At 34.4% G+C, this 14,673-nt stretch overlaps 1 protein-coding gene across 1 annotated transcript in view; it reads right to left on the reverse strand.

Moving 5' to 3' along the window:
• Positions 1 to 3,401: 3,401 nt before the first annotated feature.
• The window catches only part of LOC130673164 (elongation factor G, mitochondrial), a 39,077-nt gene continuing 27,805 nt past the window's right edge, over positions 3,402 to 14,673 (reverse strand). Inside the window, exons 5-9 of the mRNA XM_057478106.1 lie at positions 8,361 to 8,532; positions 5,846 to 6,136; positions 5,555 to 5,758; positions 3,923 to 4,234; positions 3,402 to 3,833 (exon numbers count right to left, since the gene is read on the reverse strand). Coding sequence (XP_057334089.1) covers positions 3,564 to 3,833; positions 3,923 to 4,234; positions 5,555 to 5,758; positions 5,846 to 6,136; positions 8,361 to 8,532 — 1,249 coding nt within the window. The 3' untranslated portion in view covers positions 3,402 to 3,563. The remainder of the gene's footprint in view (positions 3,834 to 3,922; positions 4,235 to 5,554; positions 5,759 to 5,845; positions 6,137 to 8,360; positions 8,533 to 14,673) is intronic.

Here is a 14,673-nt window from a genome sequence, read left to right on the forward strand (position 1 = left end):
TTATATATGGAGTTATAACAGCCAGGTATGATTATATCTAATTATATATAGACTCATATATGATCAGACCTGATCATATATAGACTTGAACATGATTATATATGGGGTCATAACAGCCAGGTATGATCAGATCTAACTATATATAGACTTATATATAAATAGATCTGATCATATATAGACTTATGTATGATTATATATGGGGTCATAACAGCCAGATATGATCATATCTAATTATACATAGACTTATATATAATCAGATCTGATCAGATCTAATTATATATAGACTTATATATGGGCTTATAACAGCCAGGTATGATCAGATCTAATTATGTATGGGGTCATATATAATTATATATAATTATATATGACCCCATATATAATCATGCATGATTATATATAACTTCATATATGATTATATATAATCATATATGATTAGGCAAAATCATTTTTTCCCGGGACGTCTCTGGCTCCCCTTGACTCTCTTACTCCTGTTGCTTTTGACTTGAAATTTTTCCTGCCATTAATACAGCAATACTTAATTTTATAATATTTTAATTCCGGGTTAATGTATCTTTTTACGCCTTGTTTACTGCATTTTTCAATCGTCACACAATCTCTTTTATAAAAATAGCTGTAAGACAAATTTTGAAAATTCTCAACTCTTTTTATTAAATCATTGTAAGTGTTAAATTTTTCATCGACTTTTAAATTGTGCTCTGTTCTTTCTTCTTGAATATTTAATGTTTCTTCATCATTATTTTCTTTCGTTGCTCCAATTTCTTCGATATCTTCAATCATATCAGGTTTTAAAACTCAATTAATTATTTGAACAATGTATTATTATTTAATAATTAAGATTAATAAATAATAATAATAGTTTATACTTACCCATCATAATTTCATTAATATTATTTTACTAAAAATATTCATAAATATATAAATAAAATAAAATTAATTTTTAATTTATGACAGCTGTCATATAATGAACAGATTTTCAATTTATTTTTTTAAAAGGTTATCTAGTCATCCGGATAATCGGACGACTAAGTTATTTTATTCATCCGGTAATGGACGACTAATTTATGTTATTCATATTTTTTGCGGACGACTAGACATTTCGTTAATATTATTGTTCATTTAATATTATTTTTTATTAAATTTTATGTTAGATATTACAGTTGTTAAATTGAATCATAGTCTGCAGATCTCTTTTTATCAAAACTCCACACGTAATTATTAACTGTCAAAAATTATTTAAATAAAAAAAAATAAATTACAATTAAATAGTTTGATATTTTATTGGTAGGTGGAGATAACGATTTTCTATTTTAGATATGATCAGATGAGAAGAAAGTGAAATAAACCTGAAATTTGTTGCATGTCCCTGTCATTATCTCATCAAGGTTGTTAAAATCGATTTCAAAATTTCACAGATATTACTAAAAAGCAGAAAATAATTTCTCTGAGCCACATGAAGATTTAAAACCACGTTCAGATTCCGAACTTCTTACAGATAGTCCTGAATATTTATGATTGTGATTTTTTAATAACTATGAAAATACTTGTGAGATTTAAAACGAAAAGCGTGGGGTGCATGCCATACATAATTGTAAAAAGTGTAGATAGGAGCTATGTGAAAAAACGTTTAACATTAGTTCAAATTATTTGTAGTGCAATAAAATTGTTAGTTGAACTATTAATGCATCAATTATCTGTTCATCATGCGCCCCACGTTTTTCGTTTTAAATCTCACAAGTATTTTCATAGTTATTAAAAAATCACAATCATAAATATTTAGGACTGTCTGTAAGAAGTTCGGATACTGAATGTGGTTTTAAATCTTCATGTGACTCAGAGATATTATTTTCTACTTTTTAGTCCGTTTTAAAAACGTGGAACATGAAAATTTTTTTTTATTTTTCATTTTTTAATACGACCATTTTTCACAAAAATACAGCCTCCCAAAAATCACTAAAAATGTTATAAAATTTTTTTGTTATTTTAATTTTTTGGATAAGTGTAATATATTCAAAAATCGTAAGACTGAATGATTCTAAAAAATTTTTAACGTTATAAACGTTATTAATTATTAATGCTCTGATTTGATTCAAAGCATTCCCTCGCGTTTTTGGAAATACCGAAATAATATCGGAATTATACGGTATAAATACTGCATAAATATGGTATTATTCAAGTTATTTTGGCCAGTTTTTTTGCCACATTACTACCAAAAATTTACGAAAAAAATTCAGAATATTTACGGTAATAAAACAGAAAAAATACGGTATTTTAACAGCATTAAAACCGTAATTATACAGCATATTTTCGGCATTTTTGCAGCATTAAACCGTTCTACCCGGAACAAAAATTATATATAATTATATAAAATTTTATTTAATTATATATAATTATATATAACATTATAAAGTTATATGTACAATAACTGTCATGAAAAAAAAAAAAAAAAAAAAAAAAAAAAAACCCGCCAACTCGTGGGCTCGATCCCGAGTCCTTATGATTTCAAGCCTGATCTGTCAACCATTATACCAAATCGCTTATTCGAAAGTTGATACTAATTGTATTTATATCTATACAAACAAACTTAAGAAAATTGAAAACCTCAATTTTCCCGGATTCTTATTTTCACTTACATTCTTTTGTTTCAATAAGAAATGTGTGAACTAATAGACTAAAATATAAAATTTTACACTTTGCACATTTTCGATGATTTTAACCGCAGAAGCAAATATAAAATAAAACCAAATTTTTTACAATTTTTCATTATATCAGGATAAATCTGGCAAAATCGCAGAACATCTACGGTATAATTACCAAAAAAATACGATTTTATTATTATAAAATTATCGCATTATTGCGGTATTTATATAGCATTTTTTCGGTAAAAGTTCGGCATTTTTATAGTTTTTTTACGGCATTTTTTTGGTAAAAGTTCGGCATTTTTATAGTAATTTTACTATAATAATCTGGTAACTCTACAGTATAAGTACAGCAAAAAAACTGGCCAATATATTCACATTATTACCAAATTATTACGGTAAATTTACGGCATGTGTATAAATGCCGAAAATTTACGGCATTTTTACGGCATTCGCAAAACCGCGAGGGTTATCAGAAGAAGAAGTTTAAAAAAAATCCTCATTGATTATTTTCAATTTCTCGAATTCTTGGAGATTAATAGGAAACTTAACTTTTTTTGAGCTTGAAAATACCAATGTACATAAAGGTATTGTCGAGCTCAAAAAGCTCAAATATATTGTCGGGAAAAGGAAAGTGGGCGGATAATCTGCTTCCAGGCCAAGAGGCTGAAGCAGAGAATGTAAAAAAAAATGTTTTAAATATTTAAAAAAAAAAATATTTTGGACACAGATAAAGTTAATACTTCTGTTTTACTTTGTTTATATTAACAATACAAAAACATTAACGGTTAATTTCTTATATTAAAAAACATATGATGAATTGTATGGGCACAATAGTAACAATTTTTTTTTAGTTTATGGTGAATACTTATAATTAATATTTTGAAACTATTATCCTAACTTAAATTAATTTTTTTTCTTTTGTTGTTGTTGATTCTGTAACGATGATTCCTGATATTCCCGTACTAATTTTTCTTGAATTTCAGGTAGGCATGGACTGTATCGACTATATTCCATTGTAAATTCTCCTTTTCCTTGAGTCGAAGACCGAAGATCCCCAGAGTAACCAAACATTTCATTGAGAGGTACTTCAGCATAAATAGTTACCCATCCTTCACTATTCTCCGACCCAGTAATGACCCCTTTACGTTTACTTACTTGACCCATAACTGTGCCCTTCAAAAAAAAAAAAAATGAAACAGTGTTAAAATCGCATTTTTTCACGAATTTAATTATTCTTATCAATTAAAACTTTGCAATCTTACTTGAAATTCATCAGGTGCTGTAATTTCAACTGCCATAATGGGTTCAAGTACTTGCCAAGATCCATTTTCAAAAACTTGTCGAACAGCCCCTTGTGCTGCTAGTTGAAAGGCATATTCTGACGAATCAACTATGTGGTGTGCACCATCCAAAAGCCTCATTTTAATGCCGGCAATTCTATGTCCCGTTAATAAACCTTTTTCACACATTATTCTAAAGCCTTTTTCAATTCCAGGAACATATTGCTTTGGAACGTTCGTACCAACCGTTTCATCTGAGAATAAAATTTGAGTATTTTGATGTGGAGGTAATGGCTGTAAATGAATTCAACAAACAACTGTTAATTAAATATACAATAATATTCCTTATGATTCGAAAACGTGTACAGTTAATTCCTTGCAGAACCAGCATGCGGTTAACCGTCTGTCAATTTAATGAGTTTTTTCACTATTGCATTTTAAAAAATTGTGCAGCTTTTTCCTTGTAAGAGTTTGCGGTACATGAAGTTATAACAAATGATAATTAAAAACTATTTCAAATAAGTAGCGATAATTTTATCTAATCGAAAGGTTAGAAAGCATTACTTCTTAGTTTGCTTTTAAACTTCCCGCTAAAAAATTGGAAATTTTCAAAAAAAAAGGAAGTTATCGGCTTTAGTCCGATTTTCAAAAATCGAGTTTTGAACAGATACCGACGTTTTCAGGTCCTAGAAAGCTATCCTGACTCTTTTTAAGAAGATGTCCGAGTATACGTACGTTTGTATGTAAATATTCTATAACTTTTGAACTGATTCACTGATTAAGATCTTTGATGCAGTAGTTTAGATGGCTTATTAATTCCTAGGTGCTCTGAGAAAGTGATTTTGATTCAACCACTCGATTTCTATCATACATCTATCAGTATTTTCTCACGGTAGATCTCGACACAATTGGTTTTTAGTAATTCTCTTCAAATTAAAAGCTTACTTACCCAGAAATAAAATGTTTTTGAAAAAATTTATAAATTATTCTATTAAAACTTATATTATCATAGAACTCAATAAATATGTAGATCCGCTAAACGTTTTTCGTCAGCATACACGTAAAATTTTGTTGGAAGAATTTGTTATTTTTTTTTCAAAAATATCTTATGTTCAAGCAAATAATCTTTTTCGATTAATAGAATTAGTACGAAAGTAATTTTTTTTATCAGGGTTTATTTCTCATCAATCAGTATGAGTTCGATTTATGTTAGGTGTAAAAATTCGTTCTAAATTCACTAGTGTTTGATGACATAAATCTGTTTAAGACTGCTATTAAAATGTCTTAGATATATGTGTTTTATTGAGTATACTTTGAGTCAATACTACACGGAAAAAGTAAAATAGTAGTTGCAACTCTCTGGATAGTACTGAGTACTATCCCTGACAGTAATAGATATAGTCTAGATAGTAGTGGATACAATCTAGATAGCATACAGTACTGTCTGAATTTTTTTTTTTACAGAAAGTACTCAGTACTATCCCAGAGAGTTGTCATTACTATATTGTTTTTTCCGTGTATAATTGCTCTGCCCATATACTATGAAAACACGCAAGTCCGAAACTGCAAGGAAAATTTTTCAGTGTTCTAGTAATTGAAAAAAAAATGTTTTACTTCAATGATTCCAATGACTCTTCCAAATTGTCCGGCTCCTCCAGACTGCTTTTTGTGCAAGTAATCAAATTCGCATGGCGTAATGAGAGTTTCTCGAAAAGAAACTTTTGGTTTACCGAGAACAACTGGACAGTTATATTCACGTTCCAAACGCTGGGCGTAAATCTCTAAATGTAATTCACCCATGCCTGAAACTATACTTTCCTGCAGAAAAAAAAATTATTACTTAAGACACATCTGTAGTGTACATGATTTAACTAATATATATACCTATATATTTCAGTTATGTACCTTATTGTCAGGATCCCAAAAGAAACGGAATGTTGGATCTTCTTTAGTGAATCTTGCTATGCCTTTTGAAAAATTATCTCGATCTTTTGAATTTTTAGGTTGGATCGACATTGAAATAACGGGATCTGGTACGTGAATGGATTCCATTGATATTTCCAATTTTGGTTGATTCACAAATGTGTCACCTGATGCACAATCAATGCCAAAAAGTGCGAAAATATCTCCAGCATACACGGTATCTACATCTTCCATTTGATTAGAATGTAGACGAACTAACCGAGCTATTCTAACCTAGAAAATAATTTACAGACATATAAAATACATAAATTCATTTTCAATGAAAGATTTAGATTATCTAATATCACACAAATAAATAAAATAGAGTTCTCAATTGTATAGAAAAAAATCGGTCTGTCAGGTGATCCTGCGGGCCAGCCCCAAAACTTCCCGCTGTTTTCGAGCTCAAGAACCTCGAAAACATTATTGTGAATACATTTTCGAGCTCTTCGTTATAGTCAGCATCTAAACATTGTAGACTATGAATATAGCAATAATTGATTTGCGTACAGGTTATATTAGTATATTATCTATACAACGTTTTGTCAAATTAACTGTCTGCAGTTCTCTGAGAAAGTAAGTCGTTATCCTTTTTTACTCTCACTCTTAGAAAACGAGCCTAATTTCATACCATGACTACACACTAACATACATCATAAGATATTCATGTACGAAATTAACTTATTCGATTGATTGAGTAAGAAATCTACCTTCCATTTAGGCTGCCGAATGACCTTTTTTTATTTTTAATGAAATCAAAATTTTCAGATAAATTCAAGTAGGCATATGCCTAATTGAGTGTCTGCCAAGAATATTTAGACCCGTCGTTTTTATGACACAATTATTGCTTGGTTGGGTAAATACAAGTTTACCTGAATAGCCACCCGACCGGACTCACAACTATCTAGCCAGATTAAAAAAGCATTACATCCTGGTGAAGTATTTAGCCGGGTCCCCGTAATCGAGGCCCTATAAACGATTAGTCTAATATCCGGGTACCAGGTAGGTGTCCAATTGCATTTTCTACCGGGGAGTACTACCATAATAATTGGAGGTGTGCATTAAATTAATGGACTATTTACGAAGAAACATTTCTAAAAATATATCGTAATTTTACCGAATCTATTCGGTGTATCAACGGCATGTCAGTTGAAAATGGATCACAAAATAATTGCAGAGGCAGCGTATTCTAAACATGACGACGAAATTGCAAGAAATTGTTATGCCTCCGTACATTATTTTCACGGTCACTTCCAAAAGTGCTGACAATGGTGTTCTTATGCTCGCTATCGGCCGCATGACTACTTATTGTTTAACTTTTCTCAGAGCGTAATAATATCAGTTTTAGCATCACCTGCAATCGCTGACTGCCGGTAGTTAGTCAGAAAGAAAGACCGAAAAAATTAAGATTAATTACAGAATAACTTTGATTCAAATATAATAGAAGTATCATTCTTTAGTTTTGTTAAGAATTTAATAATTACAGCAAACATGCACACTTATATATATCTGTGTAATTCTAGTTAATTGATCACTCATAAAGATACTAATAGGGATTATTGTAATGAGTCAGTAGTTCTTGACCCATCGAGCTGTTAAGACGTATGATTGTGTGTCTAATGTTTTTCTATTTTATAATAAACTTTTTGTAACTGTTTTACACTCATCTATTGTATTATCTGAATAAATAATCATCAAGATATAGGCCCAGGGCGATTTCCTACGAATTTACAATAAATAGTGTTTTACGTTAAAGAAAATTTTTGATAGCTACGCGTGGCTTGCGCGTGTTATTCAAAATGGCTTCAAATACAAGATCGTCAGCCTCGCTGATCGAATTGTTGTCAAAGGACAATGACAACACATGGATAACTCAAGTTTTATAACTAAAAATATAATTATCATAGTTGTAAGACATACAAATCAATTTACTATCATTATATTTGTAATACATTTAAAGTGAAGTTTTCTGTGTTATTTCTCAATAAATAAGTGAAACTTTATTAAAATTAAAATTCGAGTGACGTTATTATTCAAGAAGATACCAAAAAATTCTCAAGACATAACAAAATAGAAAAAAAAAACTTTTGATTTCGAAAACACATACTCGAAAAATTCTGATTTCTAACTCAAAAAGTTCAGAACTATGGTTTTAATTTCCAATCACCTCGAGCTTAAGGACACAGAAATTTAAAGAATGGTGGAACAGTTTCACACCTCTTGATATAGAATGTCTAGATTAATAAAAATAATCATAAAAATGGATCGCTATACAAAAGTAATTTCTGATGACTTGGGTGAATAGCGTGAAAACATTGAGAAACTTGAGTAAGATAAGAAACTTTTAAACGAACGGTAAAATGAGAAATGATAATCACAAAAATAATAATTAAATGATGATTTCTTCGATTGTGTTTTATGGATAAAATTTAACGAATGTTGAAAATTAAAATATTACCTTTTTATGACTTCGAGTATTGTAAATATTATCCCCTTTTTGTAACATTCCTTGATAACAGCGAAAATATGTCAGCTGACCAAATTTTCCAAGTTCTAGTTTAAAAGCTAATCCTACAAATGGATGATCGCCGTTTCGATCGGACTTGAGAACGATTTTTTTTTGTTCAGATCTGAAAGAATTATCAACATAATAATTTAAAAAATTTCAAATTAGTCATAAAAATTGTTTCATTATTATATACATGTATTTGCAAAACCATTGTATGAATGTTAGAATGATTAAAAAAAAATCTGTCTATCGGTTAACCCTGCGGGCCAGCTCTAAAACTTCCCGCTGTTTTCGAGCTTCTTGAGCTCGTAAACATTGTTGTGAATACATTTTCGAGCTCTACGAGCTCGAAAATACGTTTGTATTCCATTGTTTTTCAATAAACCGTTTTTTACTAATTCTTTCCCCACGATATCCCGCGAACGAATTAACCGATTGAGACGGTTAAGGTGGCAATCGACGCGTTTTATTGAGGTCTAGAGCTGATAAAATTTTGGGAATGATTGGTTTAGTCGTTTCGACGATATATTTATAAAAAACCGTTTTCTACTGTTTCTTTCGTCGACGATATCTTTTGAACGGATTATCTGATTGAGACGTTCTTAGTGGCAATCGAAAGCTTCTATCGAGTTCTAGAGCTGATTAGATTTTGGAATTGATCGATCTAACAGTTCTCAAAATATCTAAAAAAAACGAAAAAGAATTTTCTTGTACTACTGTCCGTTGGTGACCGTGCTCTTATTCTTTGCACCTACATGTAGAACAGCAACGAAGCAAAAAAGCACTTTGTCTCAACGACATTCTTAGTCGAAAAATATAATCAAGTGACGACTAAGGTGAACATTAACCGGAGGCATAATCAAAAATCCTCATTGTGCGTGGTATCTAACCTCAGCCTCCACGAGTCTTACCTCTCTCGGGCCAAACACTACTCCCATCTAAGGAAATAAAGAGACTCTGGTCGCAGTAGGCTTGGAAAGGCCCCCCGTGGTACCAGACTCCCAGCTCTGGTCAACATGGTTGCGTAGGATTAGTGGTGGGGTGCAATTTCTTCCCATACCCTATGTAAAGGGCTTTCTCCACTTGTTTCTTTCGGGCTCCCAACAAGCCCTAAGAGTTAGCGGATACCCTTGTTCATCAGTCGGTGCAGAGCTGTATCAAGAACTGTACCAATGCCATTCGATGCTGCAAAGCAGTAGTTGATATGTGGTAAAATGAGAGCATTAACGAGAGTTTTCCTCATATTGATATTGATATAGTCTTTTACGTTATAGAGCTGGTAGAACGCTGAGTTGACTTTCGAAGTTATGTGGTCCACATGCTCCTTGAAGGTTAGCTTTGTGTCAATGTATACCCCAAGGTTGCGTACAGAGTCGACGAAAGGAATATCCAGCCCATCACAACAAAGTTTGAGCTTAGACGTGTCAATCATATTAACAAAAGACTTTGAGCTAAGAATGATAGCTTTAGATTTAGTAATGTTGAGTTTAAGTGTGTTGACTGTAGCCCACACACTAATGCGAGCTATATCCTAATTGGCAAGCTCAATACAATCTTTCAGTTCGTGAGGATAGCAGGTTACGTAGATCTGAAGATCATCAGCATAGAGAAGACGTTTGCACTGCCTACTGCAGGTCCTAATGTCATTGATAAACAGAGAGAATAAAAGTGGACCCAAGATTGAACCTTTGGGTATACCATTTTCAGAAGGACACCAGCTGGATAAGTTTCGATCCGGATCCTTGACCGCTTGTGACCTGCCTGCTAAGTAACACGTTATCCAATGCCAAGTTTTCGTACCAGTTGATTATGATTCACCGTGTCGAACGCTTTCGAGAAGTCAAACAGCATGAGCAACGTGACCATTCTTTCATCAGAGTTGAATCTAACGTCGTTCATTAATTTAAGCAGAGCTGTTTGTGTACTATGTCCCGTCCTGACATCACACAGGAAAGGATCCAAGATGTTATGATCCTGTATGTATTTACTAATTTGCTCAAAAACGATCTTTTCAAAAACTTTACCGAGTACCGAAAGTAGAGCTATAGGGCGATAGTTTGAAGCACTAACCGGTGAAGGCACTTTATTAGTAGGCACAATGATTGCTCGCTTCCAGGCCTCGGGAAAAATACCACTGTTGATGGATTTGTTGAACAGCTCAGTGATGTGCGTAGCAATAGCAGGCTAAATGTGCATGATAACTTTCCTGGAGACACCATCAGTATCAGTAACATCAGATTTGAAGGACAAAAAAGCGTGCCTGACCGTCTCGGTAGTTGTTTTAACAAGTTTGAATTCAGGCTGATCACTAAGTTTGTTGGCAAGACTTGTGGCAAGGTCGATATAGTTATCTGTCCACTTGGAAACAAACGCAAACGCCAGATTCAATTCATTAGCAATAACAGCAAGTGTTTTAAGCACAGGACGTTTGATTAAGTCAAAGTTGCGAAGCTCTTTCCATATTGCTGAACCACTAAGGCCTGAGAGCCTGGAGCAGAAGTTATCATTTCTTGCAGCATGAAGCCGAGCACAATGAATATTTTTGGCTGCACGGTAGGCCAGTAGCTCATGTGCTTTCTTATTGCGTTGGTAGTGACGGTATAAGACACGTACGTATTGTTCCGAGTCACAGAGGTCACTGCAGATCCATGGAGCATACCTCATTGAGTTGACTGTGATGATATGAGCCGGCGCCACATCATCAAGATACTGCGTAATAGTGCTATTGTAAGTGTAATCTGGTGATATGACCATTGATCAATCTTTGTCAATTAAAGAGCTAATAGCAGTTGAATCCATTAAAGTTGCCCAATTTTTTTGAAACAATTTGTCGACCTTGAGGTGATACCGTAAACAGTTTCAGAGAAACATAGATCAAAAAGTGTGCAGCACCAATGGGCCGATCAGATTTACCCCATGCAGTAATAGCGTCCATCTTGTCCAACATGCAAAAGTCCAGCCACGTTTCAGCATTTGAGAGGTATGCGTAACACTATGATCAACTAATTTAAGACTGTTGTTGCTCATTAAAGTCCTAATATATTCCGTATTGGCGCTAGGTTTAAGCTGATCAGTGTTGAAACCACCTAGTATTAGCTTGTGACTAAAGCCATCCAGGGCAGCACTGATGGTTGATGCTAGGTCTACTGGGATAGTGAACGGAGAATACAGGGAAGATATACAACTGCAATGAAGACAGGCAATGAGCCTTTGGCACTCAGCTTGCATGTTCAAAATTCCGGTAATCCAGGTGGTTTGGACCAGACGTTCCTCAGAGACTTGAAGGTGACGGTTCGGGGTAAAGATTCATGATAGTATAAAGCAATGTCACCTCCATGAATGTTGCGATTGTTTCTAATGATGTTATAGCCCTGGAATTGGACTACTAAATCAGAAATGCTAAGGCTCAACCAGGTCTCCGTGATTGCGATGACTTGTTGCAAAGGATTGGAGTCCAAGAACTGTCTTAAGACATCCATATGCGCCCACAGGGAATTAGCATTGAGACAACAAACACACAGATCATGGTATGACTCACTTTTATTAACAGAATTATTGAACTTATCACATACAGAATTTTTAATTCTGGAGTTACATGATTGAGTGAGAACTATTCGAGAAGCGGATTGTTATTGAGAAGCCGGAGCAGGGAGAGCCTTGATCCTAGTGATATCCTGTAGAGATGATATCAGATAATATCAGATGCACAAGTGATGTGTCATTTCTTTTGGCGAAGACGGAGCAGTGCTTGCTCCACACTTACTTATATCCAGCTGGTTTGAGAACTTTCTTGGCCACATTGAGTAGCTTCTAGACTTTACCAGGTAGTTATTCGTTTACATAGACTGTAAAGTTTGCACCAGGCCGGATATCTGGTAGTTGGGAAGAATTAGAAGGATTTGCAGTTACTTTAGACCACTTGAGAATACCAGACTTCTTCTTGGCAGTAATTATTTTGGTAACTTATTCAGGGCTGATGCATTTAACAGCTAGATTTAGCCTAGTTGAAGTAGGTTGCTGTTGAGAAGAAGTAACTGTTGCGTTTCACCAAGGATCCTCGTATCCCTAAAAACATTGGCATCATATTTGACCTGCAGTTCAGTCAGTACTGGATAAATTAGTTGAAGGTGGCCACACGATGAAAAGGTTTGAGAAAATCCAGAGAAGACCAGCTCAGTGCACGTCGAGTCTAGGTTCAAAACCCTACGTAGACCAGTTGTATTAGCATTAGCAGCCGCCAGTAGTGCACTTAATTCGGGACCGGGTGCCAATGCAGCCGATGAAGCAGATGCATTGCTGCTGGGCTTCAATTTTTCAAGACGTTAGACGATATCACGTAAGGTCTCACTCTTCGCTAAGTTATCTGACTGCAGATTGGTGGTAACTTGTTTCAGTTCTGCAATATCAGAACCATATTTTTCCAGCTTGTCATTGATGCTAGGAAGCTCTTTTAATATGCCACTGTGAGATTTCAATGTCTCAGAAATATCACCAAGACTTGCCATGACAGTAAGAAGCGTCAGCTTCCGGCCTGGACCTCTTTTGAGAGGTGGATCTACTTACATATCTTCAGTTGCTCAAGTGTGTTTTAATGAGGGAGGTGATTTTGAAGATGCATCAGAGCTTGTTGGTAAAACAGGTGCTGGTAACTCGTCCAGTGAAGATTTAGTTTCCTCCATTACCGACCGCTGCTATGCCAGGATCGAATACGCAGATTAAGGTGTCGCTGGTGTTGTAAGCCTCTGACGGCGCGGTAAGATGTTGGCTGCTAAAATTCGAATTACTCAAGCTGCCTCAGTAATCAGCGCAGTAGCTGCGACGGCGCACAGTTTAGCTAATCAGTGCGGCTGCGTGTAATGTGTGAGAAAGAAGGCGTACAAGAATAAGGATACAAGATGAAAATTAATTAATGAGAGATCAATACAGGCCTCAACTCAGAAGATTTATAGATTATCTGAAGGCTTGCATAAGTGGGCATGCAGTAATCTGTAACAAAAAGCGCCCGAGGGCAAATAAAGCAGTAAATAGCTCAAAAGTATGCAAAGCAAAAATTTAAGCGTGCAATCGTACTTTCAGAGAGAAAAAGAGGAGGATTGCGGCATGCACGCATTCGATAGTTCGCCAAGGGACAAACTGCTAAGCAGAATAAAAAATGCTGGTGTGCAAGATAAAATGTACCATATGCTTGAGCATTTATACAGCAACACATATAACCATGTGACAGTGAACGCAAGGTCAACATCAAAATTAAAATCAAATAGAGAAGTAGAACAAGGTTTTTCCTTCAGGTTTACTTTATATAATATCTACACAAGTGATGTTGACGAGCTCCTTGAGCTCGGAAACATTGTTGTGAATACATTTTCGAGCTCTTGGAGCTCGAAAATACTTTTGTATACCATTGTTTTCGAAAAAAAAATGTTTTCCATTTTGTCTCCAACTATATCTCTCAAACGAACTGACCGATTGAGACAGTTGAGGTCGCAATCGACGCGGCTTATAAAAGTTTTAGAGCTGATTAGATTTTAGAATCGATCCATAGAACACATTAAATGTTATTCAAAAAAAAACATTTTTGAAAAAATTTTATTCTTGAAATATCTCCAAACGCACACTACCGATCAAGCACAATTCGTACAGCTAGTAGAAATTAACAAGCCGTGTTGAATGCCACCTTGGCAATAAAAATCGGTTCATCCGTTCAAAAGTTCCACATATTTACATACATAGTACATACATACGTCCGTACGTACGTACATACACACATACATACACTCGGACATCATCTTGAAATTAGTCAGAATAGCTTCCTAGAACCTCAAAACGTCAAGATCTGATAGAAATTCGATTTTCAAAAATCGTACCGAAACCAATAACTTCCCGAATTTTTGAAAATTTCCAATTTTCTTAGCGGGAAGTTAAAAAGTCTAAATTTGGTTCTTTTTTTGGAAATTTTATTAGTTTGTCTTGCGGTATTTCTCATGATTGCGCGATAGACGTAGCTCTAGAAAAATTTTAATAGAAAGATGTTAAAACTAGAAATTTGTATGAGGCGTCAGAGACAGCCGATCGGTTATCGTGTGGCTCGGGCGATCACCGAAGTTAAGCAGCATCGAGCATGATCGCAACTTGACTGGGTGACCGCTTAACCACGCGTTGAGCTCGTTCGGAGGTTTCTGGCCGTCAGGCGCGGGATGAAGATCTAGTGATCGGTAAAATGGGAATTTTACCGATCACTAGAGCCTCACTCATACAGAACTGT

The sequence above is a fragment of the Microplitis mediator genome, chromosome 8 (assembly GCF_029852145.1).
Source record: "Microplitis mediator isolate UGA2020A chromosome 8, iyMicMedi2.1, whole genome shotgun sequence".
NCBI classification, from domain to species: domain Eukaryota; kingdom Metazoa; phylum Arthropoda; class Insecta; order Hymenoptera; family Braconidae; genus Microplitis; species Microplitis mediator.